At 43.6% G+C, this 24,573-nt stretch overlaps 1 protein-coding gene across 1 annotated transcript in view; it reads right to left on the bottom strand.

Annotated features, from left to right (window-relative positions):
* Window positions 1-24,573, bottom strand: part of RP9 (RP9 pre-mRNA splicing factor) — a 206,610-nt gene that overhangs the window by 108,182 nt on the left and 73,855 nt on the right. Inside the window, exon 4 of the mRNA XM_077269293.1 lies at window positions 9,891-9,947. Coding sequence (XP_077125408.1) covers window positions 9,891-9,947 — 57 coding nt within the window. The remainder of the gene's footprint in view (window positions 1-9,890; window positions 9,948-24,573) is intronic.

Genomic DNA, 24,573 nt, shown 5'->3' with positions numbered 1-24,573 from the left:
CCTGTCTACAAGGTACAGATTGAAGATGGGGCATCTGCCCCTAGAGTACTTCATAGAAATATGCTGCGGCCTTGCCGGTCTGAGGTCTGTTCTATGCCATTGTCACCTGAAGGCACCACTCCACTTCCTGAATCTGTCATGCCTGATGGTCAAATCGATGATGAGTGGTGGACCGTCCCTGACACAGTAGGGGATCCTCAGCCGCCCAGAGAATCGATGATGAGTGGTGGACCGTCCCTGACACAGTAGGGGATCCTCAGCCGCCCAGAGACGGTAATCCCATGGATGTACCAGTATCGCCATGCGAGGATGAGACCAGACAAGAGCTCACAATGTCCCCTGCAACAAGTGTTCCTCTGGAACATAGTCAAGCCTTGCCTGACAGCCAAGAGCTTCGGAGATCCCAGAGGTCTAATGCAGGGGTTCCACCAGTCCGATATGTAGAACAGTGTGCTCTGTCTGTTTTTACACCTTTGTTGCCTCCTCCATTACGCTTTTACCCTGATGCTGTGATGGCCGAGGACGACCATCATTAAGAAGGGAGGCATGTAAGAGGGTGGTGTTGTTATGGACAGTAAGAAACACGCTGTCACTTTAAGAGGCTGCATGGTGTGATGGTATGTTCTGCTTTTCCCCCCCTGCTCTTATCGTTGTTATGAACTGGTCGGTGCTGGGTGCAGGGGTGGAGCTGAAGCAGCGTGTGTGAGAAGAAGCAGCTGCTAGAAAGAAGAGAGAGAGAACTGTGAGCTGTTCTGGATGCAAGAAAGATTACACAGCTTGAGACAAACTGCGTTTGTGAAATAGACTTTCCCGGTTACAGCAAAGGTGGCTGTTCTGTGCTAGTTTGTGAAGCCACGAAGATACTGAGAAGGGGACTTACAATTTCCAGGAGCATCTCTAGTATCCGGAAGCAAGGAGACGACCACTCTTCGCAGAGCTTACAGGAATCCGTGCGCACCACCGTTTTGGACTTCTGGGGGCCCCCTGGGACTGGACCTGAGTCCCCAACATCACCGTGAGTCTGTTCCTGTATGGTGCACCAGTTAGGGCCTAGTGCAGGCTTCAGTAGTCAGAACACGGGAGCCGTGTGGCCTGCTTAGTAAAGGCCAGGGAGGTTATGCACAGGGTAGCATCGTTATTGGTTTTTATTGTTTAAAGTTGTTTGTGAGACAAATTCTGAGTCTGTAATTGTTGTAGAACCGTGCTATTTTACAGACAAGATTACTTATTTATATTGTTTTTTTTGCTATTGTTAACCCCTGTTTGCATCTTCCTCATTCCCCTCATTCCTTGCCTCCCAATAAATCTACCCTTTGTTGTTTGCACCTCATCTTGTGTACAGTAGTCTTCCTGCACCGTGGTGGTCCCCCGGCCATCGCTTCATTTACACCTTTGCCTTTAATGTGTATTGTAAAGTATTGAGTATCGTCCTGGAGGAATGTCCATGTTACTACCTTTAAATGCTTGACATCTTTGAAAGCCCCAAGTGTTTAAATAATGTTCAAAAGCCTAAATATATGAACAGCAAGTCATTTTCCAATCTCATACAAATTAATAAGACTGTTCTTTGATTGTTTTTGTTCGTTCTTTTTCTACCATTTTTTATCAAGCGGACTTGCTCAAAAAAGACAGGAAGAAACTCACTGTGAACATACTCTAATTCTCCTCCAATAGTACTATGTCAATTGATTAAAATATTTACAATAATAAACACCTAGAAGTAACACTCAGTAGCATTAGGGTATGTGCACACATTGCGGATTTGGCCCTGCAGATCCGCAGCAGTTTTCCATGCTGTGTACAGTACCATGTAAACCTATGGAAAACCAAATCCGCAGTGCACATGCTTCGGAAAATTCCATGCAGAAACGCAGCGGTTTATTTTCTGCAGCATGTCAATTCTTTGTGCAGAATCCGCAGCGTTTCTATGCCTATTCCATTATAGGAATCCGAAGGTGTAAAAACGCAGGCGAAATCCACACAAAATCTGCACAAAATCAGCAGTAAACCCACAGGGAATTCACAGGTAAAACGCAGTTCATTTTACCTGCGGATTCGGCAGAATCCTCACGGAAAAATCTGCTTTGGAATCCGTAACGTGTGCATATACCCTAAATAACAATATAGTAGGTTATTTTGTGTAACTTACATCACTTTTGTTATGTGGAAATAGTGGTGGGTAGGAAAACTCTAAAGAGTAAATAACAATGGCTGCTGCAGAAGCCGTGATACTTAATATCACTGTCAGAGCTGAAAGGATTTCCTATAAAATAAAGTGGTTAGCCATCAAAAGTGGAACTACACAAAATGTATCACATACAATATAGAAGCATAAAAAATGGACAAATTTAAATTATAGCTAGAAGGCTAATTCTCCTTGTTCTAAAGTAATAATGAGCAAATCATTCAGATTTTTTGATTTTTAAAATGATACAAATGATACAGAGGTAGTACATCCACAGTACAGTGCCTTGAAAAAGTATTTACAGTATACCCCTAAACTTCTGCACATTTTTTCACATTACATCCACAAACTCAAATGTATTTTTTCAGGAGTTTATGTGACATACCAACACAAAGTAGCTGTAACGCCGGCATCCCTGCATGGTTCTTTTCTCTCTTCCCAGCAGGGATGCCTACATACTCACCACCACGGCAGAACGGGAGCATCTCCTGCTCTGGTCTCTATTGTAGTTTCCTGGTCCAAATGCTCATGCTTAGGGCAAACGCGCACAAATAACGCGCGCTACGGAAATACCCACAGCCTATAGCTGTACCTATATGTATTTATGGCCCCCACCCCTGTAGGGAGATGCCTGAGCAACTTCAGTACCTAGTTAGTCTTGTACTCACTAGTTTGTTATCAGGTCCCTGTTCCTGAACCAGTTCTGCTACCCTATGCCAGATTGTGTCCTGTTATCCTGAATCCGCCCTGCCAGAACATAACCTGTACCTGAACCCATTCTGTATGTATTAGTACGGTAATTCTGTCCAAACCTGTACCCGCTCAGTCTGAACCAGCATCAGTATCCGGACCACCAGTGGCCCTATTATTGTTCTGCCTTAAGCCTAACTTCACCATCAGAGGCTCTAGGAAGACAAGGTAGCTGCTTATTTACACCACTCAAGGGTAAGCCCGGCTAGTGGAGAAGTGGTTCCACAACCCACCAACATGACAGTTTGCACAGGCCATGGACCCCGTTGACCCGAATACCCCTTCACTCTAGTTGTTTCAGGAGCTGACTTTCCTATGTGATCAGCAGGATAAAATATTGACCTACGTGCAGTGAACACTCATTTGAACGCCCCGACGTCAGATGTTTTATCCACTCCAGCCCAAGTTGCAGCAACGTCGGCAGTCACTATTCAGTCTGCAATTACCAGGAGTTGGTCCTTGTCTATCTGCTCTGCCATATTTCAATGGAGATCCCAAACAGTACCATGGAATTATTAACCAGTGTACGCTGCACTGTGAACTGCTGTCCCACCAGTTTCCCTCTGAACGAGCTGAAGTGGCATTTCTGATATCCCACCTTGGAAGAGAAGCCCTCACATGGCTCTGTCCTTTTTGGGAGTGGGAATTCTGTGAAATCAGATCTGCTTGTCTTCCTGAGGAAGTTACGAATGGTCATCGATGAGCCGGGTAATGTCTCCTCAGCCGTATCCTCCCTCTTCAGAGTGCATCAGGGAGGTCTCACTGTAGGCCAATACACCATTTAGTTTGCACCCTGTCTTCAGAACTTGGCTGGAACAACAAGGTGATGGTAGCCAGCTTTTGGGAGGGTTTGTCTGGAGGGATTAAGGACAAACTGGCAGGTCGAGACATCTCCACAACTCTTGATGACGTAATCTCCCTGACTATCCGGATAGATCTCAGATTCTAGGAACATTCCAAAGAGGCACCACGTGAAAAAAGATCGAGGCGTTTGGCTCCGTCCTTCCAGAGAGTGCTCATTCTCCAGCTTCCTGCAGCAGATTACTCTCCTGAACCTATGCAGGTCGACTGCATTATGCTGGCTGAGCAATGGCAGGAACACTGTTGTGTCAAGAGGTTATACTTTTACTGTGGTAATATCGAACATTTCTTCTGCTCTTGTCCTGAGAAGTCGGGAAATTCCTAAGCCTAGAAGTCTGTAGGAACGGCTTCCCTGCGTATGAATAATTCCTCTCTACTGTTGACTCTGGCTGTATCTGTGTCATGTGGAGTTACCCAGTTAATTGAGACAGCCTACATAGATTCCGGTTCGGATGGAAACTTCATGCAGCAAGCTGTGGTATAATGGTACCAGATTCCCATCTGATGCCTTCAGAGTCTTTTTATGGTGTCGCTTGACAATTGAAGGGCCCATTCTGAAATAATTCATTTTGTTACGAAGAAGGTGGAGCTCCAGATAGGAATTATGCATACGGAGATGACCTTCTATACGTTGCTTAGCTTGTCACATCCACTTCTCCTAGGCCCATCCTAGACTGTAGATCCGTTGAAGTGGGGACAGTCTTGCCACAAAAAGTGTCTTGTCCCTATACTGTCACGCTGGGTGAGGGAGCAGCTAGGTGCACAACAATGGGAAGAGGGTGGAGAAGTCCATACACTAGGAAAGGGGGGAGTGGAGGCCCCTAGGCTGATCTGACAATGCCCTGAGATCCTAACATCCCTAAATAGGTTTTGCACCTATTGCCGAACAGAAGCCTAATCCCTCACTGCTACTAGTGATAGGCTCTGGAAAGGGAGACGGACGGGGTGAGCGCTATTCAGGCCCCACTACAAATAATGACAAAATGAGTAAACAATGGGTAAACAAATGAGGGAATACACTTAGCTTGCGAAGACATGAGAGATCATGCCAACAATCCTCCAAGAGAACTCCAAGAAGACACTAGTCGACTACTTGCACTTCCAACCTGGACAGAGGAAAATAGAGCTATCACTGATGCCTTACTGAAGAGACTAAAGGTATTTAAACATCCAGCAAGGGTGTGTCAATCAGCAGCAGAAGGTGGAGGTCACTGCTAGGTCCTAGAGGGAGAAGGATATCACTCCACAACAGAGATGCAAAGATCAAGAAGGTCCTTGCAGAACCAAGGGCAATAACCTTCAACAGCCAGATCCAGAATGATTGTCTGTCACACCTGACACACCCGTGACATATACATCCAGTCCAGTCACCGGTGACACCATCTGCTTTGCCGGGTCTGCCACTCGCTTACTGATCATACACTGACGTCTTCGATAAGAGGAAAGAAGAGAAGTTACCTCCACATAGATCGTACGATTGTTCTTTGACCTACTCCCAGGATCTTTTCCTCCTCGAGGTTGTATATACCCTCTGTCTTAGGCAAAGATCCTTGCCATGTCTGATTATATTAAGGAGAACCTGGCAAGGGGATTCATCTGGAAGTCTTCCTCACTGGCAGGATCTGGTTTCTTCTTTGTCACAAAGAAGGGTGGAACTCTACGGCCTTGTATAGATTATAGCGCTCCCAACCAGATCATGGTTAAAAACAAATATCCGTTGCCACTAATCTCGGGATTGTTTGATCATCTTAGAGGTGCCAGGCTCTTCACCAAGCTTGATCTGAGAGGACCATACAACCTAATCCGCATACGCCAAGGAGATGAGTGGAAGATTTCTTTTAACACCTGAAATGGTTACTATATTGTGTACCGTTTGGGCTCTGTAATTCCCCAGCTGTCATATAAGAATTTGTGAATGATATCTTCCGAGATCTCTTTTACTCTTGCGTGATGGTTTATCTGTATGATATCCTGGTCTTCTCTCAGAATCTGCCTTCTCATAGGAATGTTCGCCAGGTCTTGCAAAGACTAAGAGAGAATCGCCTGTATGCTAAGTTTGTGAAATGCGTCTTTGAACTGTCCACTCTGCCTTTTTCTAGGATATATAATCTCGGACAAGGGTTTAATGATGGATCTGAAAAGGTGTCTTCAATTCTCAAATGGTCGCATCCTGCTGGCATTAACGAAATTCAGACATTTTTTGGATTTACCAACTATTACCGATGATTTATTCCTCACTTCTCTTCTCAGCTCTCAGAGTGCCTTCATTTCAGCAATGATCAGCAAGGGGCGCCAATCTAAAGGTTTGGAGTCCAGGAACTAAGAACGCATTTCTGTCCCTAAATCATGCCTTCTCTTCTGCTTCTGCACTACATAGACCAGAGATCAACAAACAATTATTCCTGGGAGTGGATGTCTCATCCTATGGATCAGGGCTGTTCTCACACAGAAGTCTTCCTCCAGTCGAATGGTCACCTGCAGATTCATAACCAAGGCCTTCTCTGCCAATGAACATAACTACTCAATTGTCGATCATGAGTTATTGGCAATTAAGATGGCTTTAGAGGAGTCATGTTCCTACTCGAACAGGCAGTTCACCTGTTCATCATATACACAGACCATAAGAACTTTGCTTACCTGCAGTCCGGACAAGGGCTGAATCCGTGCCAAGCTAGGTGGTCGCCGCTCTTTGACCTTTTTGTTTTTGTAATATATTTTCGTTCAGCCGAGAGGAATGTCAAGGCGTATGCGCTTTCTAGGTCCTTTCTACCTACCAACCAAGAGGAGGAATCTCAATTTATCATGGAGTCCTTCATGATTGTTGCTATGGTTCTGGAAAACTTGTCTCAGATTTCTCCAGGAAAGATGTTAGTGTCAGAATCAGATAGGAAGCTAGTTCTGATGTGGAGGCACTCTTCAAAGTTGGCTGGTCATGCCGAGCAGAGAAAGACTTCACAACTTATCTTGCGTCATTATTGGTGGCCAACCATGCGTAACGATATTGTGGACTTAACTTCAGCCTGTTCCTCCTGTGCTTGTAACAAGACTCCCAAGCATCTTTTGTCCAGGTGACTTTTACCACTTCCTGTACCTTCAGCTCCCTGGCAGCACATTGCCATGGACTTTATTACGGATTTCCCTGTGTCCTCTGGATGCTACTTCATATGGGTCTTGATAGACCGCATCTCCAAGATAGCTCACTTTACCCCATTGCCAGTTCTTTTGTCTGCTCCCATGCTTGCCGAGAAGTTTATTCACCACATTTTCTGCCTTCACGGGTTTCCTTTTTACATTGTGTGCATAGGGGCAAATTCTGTGGAATTTCACGAATATGCACCACAACGACTGGGTCAAGCTTTTGCCTTTGGCAGATTCTCCTATAATAATCATTTAAGCGAGGCCTCTGTGAAGTCACCATTCTTCATTGTGTATGCTCAACAACCTGGTATTTCTGTCCCGGTGACGGTCACTTTTGGCATCCCTGCAGCCGATGTTCTCACTAAAGATTTCTCCAAGATCTGGGAGGACACCAAAGTCACTCTTGAGAAATTGTCCAAACGGATGAAAAGTCATGCTGACAAAAGACGCGTGGATCCACCATGTTTTTGTGCAGATGATAAGGTGTGGCTCTCCTCGAGATACATTCATCTCAAAGTCCCTTCTTACAAGTTTGTTCCTCACTTTATTGATCCCTTTGAGGTTATCAAGCAAATCAACGCCGTGTTCGACGAGTTGAAGCTTCCAGCCTTGTTACGCGTGCCTAACTCTTTCCACGTATCTCTCTCCAAGCCAGTCATTTTGAGCCATTTCTTCAGAGATCCTGGTATTAGCTGCCTCCACCAGCCTTGTCTGAGGATGTCTTTGAGGTGAAGAGTTTATTGGCCATGAAGAAGTTGAGAGGTAAAACTTTTTTCCTGGTTGATTGGAAAGAATTTGGTCCCAATGAGGGATCATGGGAGCCCAAGTAGAATATTCATGTCCCACTTCTCCTGAAGAGGTTCCTTTCAAGTTTGGAGGGGAGGGGTGTAAAGAGGGGGGTACTGTAATGCCAGCATCCCTGCATGGTTCTTCTCCCTCCTCCCAGCCTGGATCCTCCAAGCAGGGACGCTGACATACTCACCACCACAGCGTAGTCTCCTGCTTCGGCCTATTAAAGGGGTATTGCACGCACTCCGGAAATACCCCCAGCCTATATCTGCAAGGCATTAGGTATTTAAGGCTCCTTCCCCTGTAGGGAGATGCCTGAGCAACTTCAGTACCTAGTTAATTTTGCACCCACTAGTTCGTTTTCAGGTCTCTGTTCCTGGACCTGTTCTGGTACCCTGTTCCAGAGTGTTTGCTGTTATCCTGAAGCCACCTTGTCAGAACCTAATCCTGTACCTGAACCAGTCTAGTCTGTATTAGTCATTCTGCCCAAAACTGTACCTGCTCAGTATGAACCAGCACCAGTATCTATACCACCAGGGGCCCTGTTCCTGTCCTGCCTGACACTCCAAGTCCATACCTGCGCCCCTGACCTCTGGGGTCAGCTGCTACAGTACCAGGGACTGCTATGGAGTGGTACCTGGTAGCTACATGCAGCTCAAGTCTAACCTCACCATCTAGAGATTCTAGTGAAGACCAGGTAGCCGCTTAGTTACACCCCTCCAGGGTAAGCCTGGCCCGCAGCACAGTGGGTCCTCAACACACCATCGTGACAGTAGCAAGTATTGTGAAGTGTAAAGGAACGGATACATGGTTTTCTAATTATTTTAAAAATATAAATCTGAAAATTGTGACATGCATTTGATTCAGCCCCCTGTAGAACCCCTCATTCATGCCCCTAAATAAAATCCTGAGTGACCAATTGCCTCCAGATGTCACCTAATTAGTAATGTGAGTCTTCCTGTGTGTAATTTATTCTGAATATAAACTATTGCTGTTCAGTGAAGGATGCGGTGGTTTGTTTGAGAACATTAGGGATCAAACAACATCATGAAAACTAAGGAACACACTAGACAAGTCAGGGAAAAAGTTGTGGAAAAGAGTTAAGCAGGGTTAGGTTATAAAAAAGAAATATCCCAATCTTTGTACATCTCATAAAGCACTGTTCAATCCATCATCCTAAAATGGAAGGAGTATGGCACAACTGCAAATCTACCAAGACATAGCCATCTACCTAAACTGACATTCCAAGTAAGGAGACACTAATCAGAGAAGCAGCCAAGAGGCCCATGATCAGGAGTGGGTGAAAAATGCGGAAGTGGTTCATGTGCTTCTATTGTACTTTTCCTCGGATTGTTCCACTCCTAGTTTTGGCTTTCAAATACTGTTGCAAAATACTGTCCAAATACTGAATGTGTGAATGTGGCCTTAGTCGTATGCTCCACAAATCTGGCCTTTATGGAAAATTGTCAAGAATGGAACCATTTTTTAAAGCAACACATAATAAGTCCAGTTTGCAGCATGCAAAAAGCTATCTAGAGGACACAGCTAGCATGTGGTTGAATTTGCTGTGGTCAGATGAGACAAAAGTAGAACTTTTTGAGCTAGATGCAAAATGTTATATGTGGCGGAAAACTAACACTGAACATCACCCTGGAAACACCATCCCATTCCCAACCGTCAAGCTTGGTGATGGTAGCATCATGCTGTGGGGATGCTTTTCTTCAGCAGTGACCGGGAAGGTGGTCAGAGTTGATAGAAAGATGATTTTAACTGTGCCATTGTATGATTGTTCATTTCCTTATAAATAGCATATTATAAATCATAGAACACATTCGGCTCCCTCAGACAGAACTTGAAAACCAAGGTTTTCAAGAAAGCTTACAGCCTGCAATGACCCCGCTGACTTCTAACCACTAGCGGAGCTACCGCCTCACCAACATCGGAGCTGCTGCAATCCCCCAACCTACTGTCTCCTTCCCCACCATCCTGTAGAATGTAAGCCCACAAGGGCAGGGTCCTCTCCCCTCTGTATCATTCTGTCATTGTTAGTTTGCTTACTGTAAGTGATATCTGTATTATGTAACCCCTTCTCATGTACAACACCATGGAATCAATGGTGCTATATAAATAAATAAATAATAATAAATAACATTTTATTCTTACTCACCAATTTACTGAAATGCCAGATGTATAAGAAGCAAAGAGATGCCCCAGACAGAATATACTGAAAAATGAAAAATATATTAAAACAAATTGATTTTACAAACTTTCTTTTATTTTGGAAAACTGCTTAACCCCGTTATTACTGAAAAATGTTGGCCTTCAGTACTGTCGCATTCAAAGACCATAACATTTTTATACTTCTTTTGACATACTTATATGAAGTGCTTGTTTTTTCAGAATGAGTTGTATTTATCAGTGGCATAATTTTAGGGTGCATCTACCATATATACTAGAGTATAAGCTGAGTTTTTCAGCACATTTTTTGTGCTGAAAAAGCCCCCTTTGCTTATACTTGAGTGAGGGTCCCAGAAGATGAGGGGGAACGGCAGTGGCAGAGCAGCGGGTCACAGGAGGCAGGAGTCGGCTGCAGCGGCTAAAGCCTGTGCCCCCTGCTAAAGTCTTTAGCCTAAAGACATATGAATATTCACTGCACTTACAGTAAATATTAATTTTTCTTCAATAGCGGGCTCAGTAGTGTTCCCGCCAGTAGTTCCGCCAGTTTCCTGCAGCAGCCAGGTATGTGACATGTGCCTGCCACATGTGCCTGCCACTTAAGGGAATTAATATGCACCGCCATCCACGCCCATGGGCTTGAAGTGCAGTGAGTATTCATTAATTTAAGTAGCGGGCACACGTAATTGCCCTGCAGCTGCAGAAAGCTGGTGGCTGCAACTACTGTGCCCGCTATTGAACAGAAATGAATATTCACTGCGAGCACAGTGAATATTCATTTCTCTTTAGTAGTGGGCACACGTGATTGCCCCGCAGCTGCAGCTGCTGGCACCGGAAGAAGAAGCTGCGAAGGAGTGCAGGGATGGTAAGTAGGATGTTTTTTTTAAAGTTTTTCTGCTGGGGGCAATGCATACCAGGATAGGGATGAGGAGCCATGCATACCAGGATGGGGATCAGGGAGCCATGCAGACCAGGATGGGGATGGGGATGAGGAGGCCGTGCATACCAGGATGGGGATGAGGAACCATGCATACCAGGATAAAGATGAAGAGCCATGCATACCAGGATAAGGATGAGGAGCTATGCATACCAGATTGGGATTGAGGAGGCCATACATACCAGGATAGGGATGAGGAAGCCATACATACCAGGATAGGGACAAGCAGCCATGCATACCAAGCTTATACTCGAGTCAATAAGTTTTCCCAGGTTTTTTTTGTAAAATTAGGCGCATCTGCTTATACTCGAAAATATATGGGAATTTGTTCCTTAACTTTTAATATTTCCTTATGGGAAGGCATAGAAAAAAACAGCACTTCTAATACTGTTTTTACTGTTTTTATTCATTTTAAATATTACACAAAGTGTTACCTATATTTTGTGGGTCAGTACAATTATAGTAATAACAAATTTATGAAGTTTTGTTGCTTTTCTATATTAAATTCACAGTTTAAAAAAAATGATTTGTTTGTGTGTCGCTATATTCTGAGAGTCATGCATTTAACACTTTTCTGCCAACAGAGCTACTGTATGTGAGAGCTTATTTATTTCAAGACAAGATGTAGTTTTCATTGATACCATTATGTGGTATCAAATCATAAAAAAAGGAAGAAAAATATTGAGCTCGCCCTCCTATCTGCCAGCAATCACAGGAAGCACAGTGCACAGGAGTACTTAGCAGAAATAATTTGTTTACAGGAGACACATCTGCTTGAAATAGATAATAGGAGATTCCACCATGATCAGTTTCCACATATTTTTTTTCTAATAATACGGCCAAAAAATATGGGGTCTGTATTATAATTAAACATTCAGTGGCATGTGAAGTGTTACAGACATATGAAGACTCAGAAGGGAGATTTCTGATTTTGTCCTGTACTTTAAATGGGATAATTCATACATTAGCGACAATATATGCTCCGAATAGGGGCCAAGGAAAATTTATTAGAAAGGTATTTAAAAAAATACAGGCAGTTGGAAAAGGAGGTAAAATAGTTTGTGGGGATTTTAATCTTCCTATGAGTAGAGAGATGGACAGTTCTCGAGGGGGTGAGCGGAGTCGAGGGGAGTTGAGATCATTAGCACTCGAATTTCACTATCATGATTATTGGAGATATGTTCAAGCATCAGAAAGAGATTATACTTTTTTCTCCCACCGACACCACACATACAGCAGAATAGATTATTTCCTGGTGGATGATAACATTTTATTAAGGAGTATGGAAGCAAGGATTGGTCTGATAACATGGTCGGATCATGCTCCTACATATCTTAAGATCTCACTGTCCCACCAACAAGCGCCCATATTTAGGTGGCGCATGAATGAGGAAATGCTCCTGAATGAAAGGGTATCTTCGATAGTAGGTTCTGCAGTAAGGGAATATTTTGATCAAAATGACAATGGGGAGATCAATGATGAAACTTTGTGGATGGCACATAAAGCGGTTATAAGGGGGGTGTTATTACAACAAGCTTCTATGCTGAAACAAGGAAAGGAGAAGGAGAAAAGAGAACTTCTGGGCAGATTGCAAACCTTAGAATCTATTAACAAGAAGGCGGTCACTCCTTCAATCACTGCTGAAATATTTTCAATTAGATTTAAATTACGAGATTCAATGCTGTCTGCGTATGCACATAACATGCGTAAATTAAAAATGAAGTGGTATTCTGCTAGGGATAAAGGGGGGGTCCTCCTTGCTTGAAGAATAAAAAAAGAGAGATAAAAAATAGGACTGAATATATTTTGAAGTCAGATGGGTCTTATGTGAGAAATCCTATGGGAATAGCTGAAGAATTTGTTAAATATTATATAAAGCTGTATAATCTGGGGAGTGACCCGGGGATCCCACAACCCTCGATGCAGGGAATAAAAAATTATCTTGGATCCGTGAATCTCCCTAAGATTTCAGATGAGCAATTGAGCTATTTGAATGCTCCCTTCACAAAAGAAGAAATTATTTCGATCATAAAACAATCTAAAAGGGCTAGCGCTCCTGGGCCGGATGGATTTCCTAACTATTATTACCAAATTTTTCAGGAGGAGTTGGTTCCTTTTATGTTGAGAATATTTTGGAGGTGGAGGGATGAGGTGTCAATCGAGAAAGTTAATTTGGAGGCTACTATTATTACTTTACCGAAACCCGGCAAAACACCCACAACCCCAGAAAATTTTAGACCTATAGCTCTCTTGAACACCGATATAAAAATTTTTACAAAAATGTTAGCCTCACGTTTAAATCAGATCATTCCAGATCTGGTCTCACCAGACCAGGTAGGGTTTGTGAGGGGTAGAGAGGCGAAAGATGGAATACGCCGAATGTTAGATCTAGTTCGGATTGCGGAGCTGTCTGGCCTCCCCAGTGCATTCCTGTCATTGGACGCAGAGAAGGCCTTTGACAGGGTGCACTGGGGTTATGTCCGGGCAGTTCTGGAAAAATTTGGGTTGGGAGGATCAATTCTCGCAGCTATTTTAGCTATATATGCGGCCCCTTCGGCGAGAGTGTGGACGGCAGGCGCTCTGTCGGAACCTTTTTACATAACAAACGGGGTGCGACAGGGTTGCCCCTTGTCCCCAATAATTTTTGTCCTATGTATGGAACCACTGGCGGAAAGGATTAGGATTTCGCCTTTAATTTCAGGGGTAATGTTAGGAAAGGAAGCTCATAAAATAAGTCTTTATGCGGATGATATTATTATTTCTTGTGTGAACATCAAACAGTCCTTATCGACAGTCTTAGAGGAGCTGAAGGAATTCAGTGAGATATCGTTCTATAAATTAAACCTGAATAAATCATCAATTCTCCCGGTGGCAATATCAATAGAGTCCATACAAGATATGAAGAAATTATTTTCATTTCAGTGGTTAAAAGAAGGAATTCCGTACTTAGGGATAATGTTGACAACTACAGATCAGATAATAAAAGTAAATTTTACAAATCTACATACACAAATTAAAATTTTACTAGAAGATATGCATAAAATCACCACTTCTTGGATAGCTTGTATTAATGTGTTCAAAATGATAGCCTTACCAAAGATTTTGTATTATTTCAGAACCCTCCCCCTAAATATACCAAAAAAATACATTTATGATTTACAACTATTAGCTAGTAAATATATATGGGCATATAAGAAACCACGCGTAGCAAGGGCGTTACTATATCTACCTATGGAAGAAGGGGGGATGGGAGTTCCGGATCTAATGGCATATCATAGAGCCTCAATATTAGTGGGTTTAAAAGAATGGTGGCAGATGACTGGAAACCACAGATGGATGCAGATAGAAAATTTTTATTCTAGACGGGGTTCCACGCGTCTGGCGCTAGAGACAGAGTTAATTCAAACCGGACCCACCTCCCCCTTATTGCCAACAATGCAGGCGGCAATCCGGTTATGGAGATTGTTATTGCCCTCGCTGTTAGGGATACCATGTGAAACATTATCAATATATGCCATTGAGCCCCATATTCCTTATTTAAACCTCCAACAATGGCGAGGGGCAGGTATACAAACTTTAGCAGATATAATGGAAATCACTGGAGTTATTCCTTTTGATCAATTGGCTAATAAATATATTGGAATACGAAAATATTTTTATCAGTATTTACAAATTAGGAATTTTCTAAATAAAATTGTAATAGCGAGACACTCTGGTACTACGGGAGAGGGAAAGATGGGAAAACTTATAGTAACAGCAGGTCCAATTATAAAAGGAATATCAGTGTTTTATAGAGTTTTAATTAATCCAGTGGAAGAGATTAAACTGCCCTATATGAAAAAATGGGAATTAGAGTTAGGGGAGGTATTAGAATTAAAACTATGGGGAAATAGCATAAAGGAGGTTAAGAGAGTGTCATCGTGTATAAATCACGTGGAACAATTAAAGAAAACTCAAATGAGATGGTATCTATGTCCAGAGAGAATTGCAAAATTTAATCCGCAATCCTCCCATTTGTGTTGGCGAGGATGTGGATTAGTAGGCAACCAGAGTCATATCTGGTATTTGTGCCCGAAGCTTTTATGCTTCTGGGGCGGTGTGTTGAAGCTGATTATGGAGATTACGGGGGTAATGGTACAAATTACTCCCTCAATGGCGATTTTACACATCGGTTTGGAAATATTTCCTAAACAAATTAGAGGGTTGATATCACATATATTGATAGCGGCTCGGATACTGTTGGCTAGAAAATGGAAGGAGACCTTTCCTCCAACCCTAAAAGAGCTGACTGAAAAGCTGAATGTGAACTGTAAATATGAATTAATGTTGTCTCAGTCTCGCATTAGGAGAAAAAAGGTAGCAAAGATTTGGCAAACCTGGACTGTGAGTAAATATTATTTGTCTTAACATAGATGTTAAATTTTTTTTTTTTTTTTTTTTTTATGTAATTATAATTTGCAATGGAAATAAAAAAAAAAAAAAAAGGAGTACTTAGCAGAGTCAATCCTACACAGAATGCGCCAAGGCAGTAGGGGATCAACATACGTTAGTAGATAAATCAATGCTTAAGTGAGTGTCAGGAAATATGACGTATTTGGTTCTTTATTATCATGCACACTGAGCTACATCCATTAGGGTTGCTGTTCTAAACATAAAGCGCTTCTGCAGACTCACAGCTGCATGGCTTCTCACCCTGTCTGTGTAATTCTAAATCACTCATCCCCCCTCCCTCCTGGCATCTCTGAAACTGGCTGAAAGCAGTTCTGGAAACATTTGTTCTTTTGTTGTAGTATAGAGTTATTCAAGACGAAATAACTTGACCCCAAGTAGTGATCTAGGTGTGAATGTTATATATTTGGAATGTGCAATGATAGAGCTACACACCAGTGTGTTTCCTAATTTTCCGTACCAGCAGAATCTGAGAAATGGATTACTACTTAACCGGGTCATACAGATACTTCATGTTTGGGCTCAAATTAACGCCCTGCTCATGCTCAGAAGAAGGATAGTTCCATTGTCGCTATATGGGGTACCATCCCAGAGCTATGACGTTTATGAGATTTCAGTAAGTTTCAGTCCCTCTGAGAAAAAAGGATTACATTTAATAACTCAGCCCACTCAGTGATGTCACGACCAGAGGGTATATCTTTAACCTGCTGAGTTATGAGGGGGTCTTTTGCCCAGGAAGCCTGCTACAGGAGGCTCTGCAACCAGCCTGATGCATTGGGATGTCACTCCCTTCCCCCACACCACATGGCAGCCATGATATGAGATAACTGTAAGTGTTTTTTCAACTTCAGTCCATTTTTATTTGTAACTAGCTGAAGAGCCCGGCGTTGCCTGGGCATAGTAAATATCTGTGGTTAGTTATAGCACCTCACTTCTCTTATTTTCCCATCACGCCTCTCATTTTCCCCATCACATCTTTCATTTTCCCCCTCACATCTCTCATTTTCTCCCTCACACCTCTCATTTTCCCCCTCACTCCTCTTATTTTCCCCTTCACTCCTCTCATTCCCCCCCTAACACTTGTCATTTCGACCTCACATCTGTCATTTTCCGATCACTCCACTATTTTCCCTCACTCCTCTCATTTTGCACTCACACCTTTTCATTTTCACCTCACACCTCTCATTTTCACCTCAGTATATAAATGTTTGTCATCTCCCTTACATATAGTATACACCTGTATGTCATCTCCTGTATATAGTATATACCTGTATGTCATCTCCCCTGTATATAGTATATACCTGCTGTGTGTCATCTTCCCTGTATATAGTATATACCTGTATGTCATCTCCTCCTATATATAGTATATACCTGTATGTAATCTCCTCCTGTATATAGTATATACCTGTGTGTCATCTCACCTATATATAGTATATATCTGTGTCATCTCCTCCTGTATATAGTATATACCTGTATGTCATCTCCTCCTATACATAGCATATACCTGTATGTCATCTCCTCCTGTATATACTATATACCTGTAGGTAATCTGCTCCTGTATATAGTATATACCTGTGTGTCATCTCCTCCTGTATATAGTATATACCTGTATGTCATCTCCTCCTGTATGTAGTATGTACCTGTATGTCATCTCCTCCTCTATATAGTATATACCTGTGTGTCATCTCTCCTGTATATAGTATATATCTGTGTATCATCTCCTCCTGTATATAGTATATACCTGTGTGTCATCTCCTCTGTAAATAGTATATACCTGTGTGTCATCTCCTCCTGTATATAGTATATATCTGTATGTCATCTCCTCCTGTATTAGACCTCGTTCACACGTTATTTGGTCAGTATTTTTACCTCAGTATTTGTAAGCTAAATTGGCAGCCTGATAAATCCCCAGCCAACAGTAAGCCCACCCCCTGGCAGTATATATTAGCTCACACATACACATAATAGACTGGTCATGTGACTGACAGCTGCCGGATTCCTATATGGTACATTTGTTGCTCTTGTAGTTTGTCTGCTTATTAATCAGATTTTTATTTTTGAAGGATAATACCAGACTTGTGTTTGTTTTAGGGCGAGTTTCGTGTGTCAAGTTGTGTGTGTTGAGTTGCGTGTGGCGACATGCATGTAGCGACTTTTGTGACATGAGTTTTGTGTGGCGACATGCGTGTAGCAACTTTTTGTGTGTCGAGTTGCATGTGACAGGTTAGTGTAGCAAGTTGTGTGCAGCACGTTTTGCGCATGGCGAGTTTTGCGCGTGGCGAGTTTTATGTGTGGTGCCTTTTGAGTATGTGCAAGTTTTGTGTGAGGCAACTTTTGCATGTGTTGCAACTTTTGTGCATGTGGCAATTTTTCTGCGTGTGCAAGTTTTGCGTGTGGCGAGTTTTCCATGAGGTGAGTTTTGCACGTGTGGCGAGTTTTGCATGTGGCGAGTTTTGCGCGTGGCGAGTTTTGAGCGGCGACTTTTGTGTTTCGACTTTTATGTGGCGAGGTTGGTGTATGTGTGGTGAAATGTGCGCTGAGGGTGGTATATGTGTTCGAGCACGTGGTAGTGTGTGGCGCATTTTGTGTGTGTGTTGATATCCCCGTGGTGGTGTGGTGATTATCCCATGTCGGGGCCCCACCTTAGCAACTGTACAGTATATACTCTTTGGCGCCATCGCTCTCATTCTTTAAGTCCCCCTTGTTCACATCTGGCAGCTGTCAATTTGCCTCCAACACTTTTCCTTTCATTTTTTCCCCATTATGTAGATAGGGGCAAAATTGTTTGGTGAATTGGAAAGCACGGGGTTAAAATTTCACCTCACAACATAGCTTTGACGCTCTCAGGGTCCAGACGTGTGACTGTGCAAAATTTTGTGCCTGTAGCTGCGACGCCTCCAACACTTTTCCTTTCACTTTTTCCCCATTATGTAGATAGGGGCAAAATTGTTTGGTGAATTGGAAAGCGCGGGGTTAAAATTTCACCTCACAACATAGCCTATGACGCTCTCGGGGTCCAGACGTGTGACTGTGCAAAATTTTGTGGCTGTAGCTGCGACGGTTGAGATGCCAATCCCGGACATACATACACACATACACACATACACACATTCAGCTTTATATATTAGATTGTCTGTACATACTATAATTGTCTCATCTTGTAATATCATTTTTTATACTTTTTGTAAACACTGCCTAATCTTTTTGTAATAAAAGCTATAATATTTACTAGTGTTTTTTTCCTTGCTCTAAACGTACCCTTAGGCTACTTTCACACTAGCGTCGGGAACAACCCGTCGCTGTGCGTCGGGCCGAGGTTCCCGACGCTAGCGTGGTCTCCGCCGCACAACGGGGGCAGCGGATGCATTTTTCCCACGCATCCGCTGCCCCATTGTGAGGTGCGGGGAAGTGCGGGGAGGTGGGGCCGGAAAAAGCGGACCGTCGGGAGCAAAAAACGTTACATGTAACGTTTTTTTCTCCCGACGGTCCGCTAACACACGCCCAAGCGTCGCAAAACGGACGCGACGTTTTGCAATGCGTCGCTAATGCGTCGCTAATGTTAGTCTATGACGAAAAAACGTATCCAGCAAGAACTTTTGCTGGATGCGTATTTTCGGCAAAACGACGCATTTGCGACGTATTGCAGTTAACGCTAGTGTGAAACTAGCCTAAGTCCTCTGACCTAAGCCATTGCTACTGATTGGGTTGGCTCTTGACCTGCTATTAATCATAGTAATAGGAGCTTGTGGTAGCTGAGTGTACCGAGCTTGTTGGGTAAAGCTGGCAGTGACGGAAAGGGGTTTATAAGTGTATTGCCCGGCTGTGGCTGGGAATAGTTATATCGCCCTCACTGCAGCGTGCCCAATAGACAGTACACGACCGGGCAGCCTTTCTCGTGACTATTTATCCTAGGCGCCTTTCCCTGACTGACCTGAGGGGAAGGAAGGCGCCAGAGAGCTGCAAGTTCCAATCCAGAACTGGGAAGTGGAATATAAATTAAATCCCTGAAGAAAGAACCGGGGCAACCAAACACCCCCAGTTCATGACATTGGTGGCAGAGCAGTGGGATAATAGAGCATTAGTGATCTGGGTTGAGCAATCATTCCTCTCACTAAAAACTAGCACAGTACTTGCGAGGACACTGCGCAAAAAGTTTTGTTGCACGAATTCAGCGTTTAATACCCCCTCCCTTCTCTTAGTTTTTCTATCCTATCTTTTATTTGGCAATGATGGCCGCAAAAGAAGAGTGCTGGTACACCCAGCAGAATAAGACTTGTTGGAGTTCTCTGAGCCAGAAATGTCACTTCAGTCGCTAACTAGAGTAAGCTTGCTGCAGTAGCGAACGCCACTCATCAGGCACTCCAGATTCATGAAGAGGCATGCAGCTTTTCATGAATCAAAAGCAGAGGTGTAGCTAGGGTTTTGGTTCAGGGGGGGAGAAACTTCTGAGTAACCTTGATTACAACTGGGTTACGCACCCTAATAGTGGAAAAGAACCTTAGCAGATGACCGCGCTGTTACTGAAACTAATCTACTATATAATTGTCTAAGGGTCACTTCCGTCTTTCTGTCTGTCCTTCTGTCTGTCCTTCTTTCTGTCACGGATATTCATTCGCTGATTGGTCTCGGCAGCTGCCTGTCATGGCTGCCGCGACCAATCAGCGACGGCTACAGTCCGATTAGTCCCTCCCTACTCCCCTGCAGTCAGTACCCGCTCCATACTCCCCGCAGTCATGGCTCACACAGGGTTAACGCCTGCGGTAATGGACCGCGTTATGTCACGGGTAACTCACTCTGTTACCGCCGCTATTAACCCTGTGTGACCAAGTTTTTACTATTGACGCTGCCTATGCAGCGTCAATAGTAAAAGGATCTAATGTTAAAAATAATAAAAAAAACCTAAAAAATTATTATATACTCACCTGTTGTGAATTCCGCTCTTGGGCTCCCTCCGGTGGTTGTAAGTAGCATTTTTGTGAATTCTGCTCTTGGGCTCCCTCCTGTTGTTTTGAGTGGTATGGCTGCTTCTTGGATTTAGCATCAGCAGCTGTTTCCACTGATCGTCTTTCTGGCTCGGCTATTTTAGTCTGGCCTTATCCCTCAATCAATGCCAGTTGTCAATTGTTCCAGCTTGGAGTCACGGCTCTTTGGATTTCCCTGACACTCTGACCAGTTCAGCAAAGCTAAGTCCTTGCTTGTCCTTTTGCAGTTCACTTGTTGTGGACTTTATTGTTCAGCACTTTCTATGTTTTGCTCATTTGTCCAGCTTATCAGTATGGATCTATTCAGCTAATCTGGAAGCTCTGGGCAGCAGATTTTGCCCTCCACACCTTTAGTCAGGTGTGGAGATTTTTGCATTTCTCTGCGGTGGACTTTTTCTAGTTTTTATTACTGACCGCACAGTGTCCTATTCTGTACTACCTATCTAGCTAGAAGTGGCCTCCTTTGCTAAATCTTGTTTCATACTACGTATGTCATTTCCTTCTCCTCTCACAGTCATTATTTGTAGGGGGCTGTCCTATCCTTTGGGGATTTTCTCTGAGGCAAGATAGCTTTCCTGTTTCTACCTTTAGGGGTAGCTAGTTCTCCGGCTGTGACGAGGTGTCCAGGGAGTGACAGGAACATCCCATGGCTACTGCCAGTGTTTGTGTTAAGATCAGGAACTGCGGTCTGTATAGTTACCACCTGCTCAGAGCTAGTCGCATGTAACTCCTAAATCACCAGACCATAACAGTACAACTGGCCAAAAATGAGCTGAATGCATCTCAAAAGAAGGAAAACAAAAAGAGTTCTGAGCCATTTTTTTTTTCTTTAGTCTGTTTTGTCTTTTTCCTTCCTCTTAATCTCTGGCTGGTTCAGGATTTGAATGCGGGCATGGATGTTCAGGGGTTGTTTTCTCGTGTGGATCAGCTTGCTGCAAGAGTACAGAGTATTCAAGATTATGTTGTTCAGACTCCGGCCTTAGAGCCTAGAATTCCTACTCCAGATTTGTTTTACGGGGATAGATCTAAGTTTTTGAACTTTAAAAATAACTGCAAATTGTTTTTTGCTCTGAAACCCCGTTCCTCTGGTGACCCCATTCAGCAAGTTAAAATAGTTATTTCTCTGCTGCGTGGTGACCCTCAGGACTGGGCATTCTCCCTTGAGTCAGGGGATCCGGCATTGCTTAATGTAGATGCATTTTTTCAATCGCTCGGATTATTATATGACGAACCTAACTCTGTGGATCATGTGGAAAAAACCTTGTTGGCCCTGTGTCAGGGTCAGGAAGCGGCAGAATTATACTGCCAGAAATTTAGAAAATGGTCTGTGCTCACTAAATGGAATGAGGACGATCTGGCGGCAATTTTCAGAAAGGGTCTTTCTGAAGCCCTTAAAGATGTTATGGTGGGGTTCCCCACACCTGTTGGTTTGAGCGAATCTATGTCTCTGGCCATTCAGATTGATCGGCGCCTGCGCGAACGCAAAGTGGTGCACAATATGGCAGCGTCCTCTGAGCAGAGTCCTGAGCCTATGCAATGTGATAGGATTTTGTCTAGAGCGGAACAGAGGGGATACAGACGTCAGAATGGGCTGTGTTTTTACTGTGGTGATTCTGCTCATGCTATTTCTGATTGCCCTAAGCGTATTAAGAGGGTCGCTAGATCTGTTACCATCAGTACTGTACAAGCTAAGTTTCTCCTGTCTGTGACCCTGATTTGCTCATTGTCATCTTTTTCTGTCATGGCATTTGTGGATTCAGGCGCTGCTCTGAACTTAATGGACTTAGAATTCGCCAGGCGCTGTGGTTTTTCTTTGCAGCCTTTGCAGAGTCCTATTCCCTTGAGGGGTATTGATGCTACACCGTTGGCCAAGAATAAACCTCAGTATTGGACTCAGCTGACTATGTGCATGGCTCCAGCACATCAGGAAGATTGCCGTTTTCTGGTGTTGCATAATTTACATGATGTTGTTGTACTGGGGTTTCCATGGTTACAAGTACACAATCCAGTGCTGGATTGGAAATCGATGTCTGTGACTAGTTGGGGTTGTCAAGGGGTACATAGTGACGTTCCTTTGATGTCAATTTCCTCTTCCCCCTCTTCTGATGTTCCTGAATTTTTGTCAGATTTCCAGGATGTATTCGATGAGCCCAAGTCCAGATCCCGGAGCTATGTAAAGGAGTCTTTGGAGAAGGGGCATATTCGGCCATCTTCTTCATCATTGGGAGCAGGTTTTTTTTTTGTTGCCAAGAAGGATGGCTCCTTGAGACCCTGTATTGATTATCGCCTTCTTAATAAGATCACGGTCAAATTCCAATACCCTTTACCTTTGCTCTCTGATTTGTTTGCTCGGATTAAGGGGGCTAGTTGGTTTACCAAGATTGACCTTCGAGGGGCATATAATCTTGTTCGTATTAAACAGGGTGACGAATGGAAAACTGCATTTAATACGCCCGAAGGCCATTTTGAATACCTGGTGATGCCTTTCGGGCTTTCTAATGCTCCTTCTGTATTTCAGTCCTTTATGCATGATATTTTCCGCAATTATCTTGATAAATTCTTGATTGTGTATTTGGATGATATTTTGATTTTTCCAATGATTGGGAGTCTCATGTGAAGCAGGTCAGGATGGTATTCCAGATCCTTCGTGATAATGCTCTATTTGTGAAGGGGTCTAAGTGCCTATTTGGAGTTCAGAAGGTCTCTTTTTTTGGGGTTTATTTTTTCTCCTTCGTCTATAGAAATGGATCCTGTTAAGGTCCAAGCCATTCATGACTGGATTCAACCCACATCTGTGAAGAGCCTTCAGAAATTTTGGGGCTTTGCTAATTTTTATCGCCGTTTCATTGCCAACTTCTCTAGTGTGGTTAAACCCCTGACCGATTTGAGGAAGAAAGGCGCTGATGTGACAAATTGGTCCTCTGAGGCTGTTGAGGCCTTTCAGGAGCTTAAACGCCGATTTACTTCTGCCCCTGTCTTGCGTCAGCCGGATGTTTCTCTTCCTTTTCAGGTTGAGGTTGACGCTTCTGAGATTGGGGCAGGGGCCGTTTTGTCACAGAGGAATTCTGATGGTTCCTTGATGAAGCCATGTGCCTTCTTTTCCCGAAAGTTTTTGCCTGCGGAACGCAATTATGATGTCGGCAATCGGGAGTTGTTGACTATGAAGTGGGCATTTGAGGAGTGGCGACATTGGCTTGAGGGAGCCAAGCACCGCATCGTGGTCTTGACCGATCATAAGAATCTGATTTACCTCGAGTCGGCCAAGCGACTGAACCCTAGACAGGCTCGGTGGTCCCTGTTTTTCTCCCGTTTTGATTTTGTGGTCTCATATCTTCCGGGATCTAAGAATGTTAAGGTGGATGCCCTCTCTAGGAGTTTTTTGCCTGATTTTCCTGGAGTCCTTGAGCCGGTTGGCATTCTTAGGGAAGGGGTGATTCTTTCTGCCATCTCCACTGATTTGCGGCAGGCGCTTCAGGAATTTCAGGCTGATAAACCTGACCGCTGTCCTGTGGGGAAGCTGTTTGTTCCTGATAGATGGACAAGTAAGGTAATTTCTGAGGTCCATTGTTCTGTGTTGGCCTGTCATCCTGGGATTTTTGGTACCAGAGATTTGGTTGCTAGGTCCTTTTGGTGGCCTTCCTTGTCGCGGGATGTGCGTTCTTTTGTGCAGTCCTGTGGGACTTGTGCCCGGGCTAAGCCTTGCTGTTCCCGCGCTAGTGGGTTGCTTTTGCCTTTGCCTGTCCCTGAGAGGCCTTGGACGCATATTTCCATGGATTTTATTTCGGATCTTCCTGTGTCCCAGAGGATGTCTGTTATCTGGGTGGTTTGTGACCGGTTCTCTAAAATGGTCCATTTGGTACCTTTGCCTAAATTGCCTTCCTCCTCTGATTTGGTTCCATTGTTTTTTCAGCATGTGGTTCGTTTGCATGGCATTCCGGAGAATATTGTGTCTGACAGAGGTTCCCAGTTTGTTTCCAGGTTTTGGCAGGCCTTTTGTGCTAAGATGGGCATTAATTTGTCTTTTTCTTCGGCGTTCCATCCTCAGACAAATGGCCAAACTGAGCGAACTAATCAAACCTTGGAAACCTATTTGAGATGCTTTGTGTCGGCTGATCAGGATGATTGGGTGGCTTTCTTGCCGTTGGCCGAGTTTGCCCTTAATAATCGGGCCAGTTTGGCTACTTTGGTTTCGCCTTTCTTTTCTAATTTTGGTTTCCATCCTCGTTTTTCTTCAGGGCAGGTTGAGCCTTCTGATTGTCCTGGTGTAGATTCTGTGATGGACAGGTTACAGCAGATTTGGACTCATG

Source organism: Ranitomeya variabilis, chromosome 6 (genome assembly GCF_051348905.1).
Source record: "Ranitomeya variabilis isolate aRanVar5 chromosome 6, aRanVar5.hap1, whole genome shotgun sequence".
Taxonomy (NCBI): Eukaryota; Metazoa; Chordata; class Amphibia; order Anura; family Dendrobatidae; genus Ranitomeya; species Ranitomeya variabilis.
Note: the sequence above shows the minus strand (reverse complement) of the source record. Positions and strands in the feature narration are given on the sequence as shown.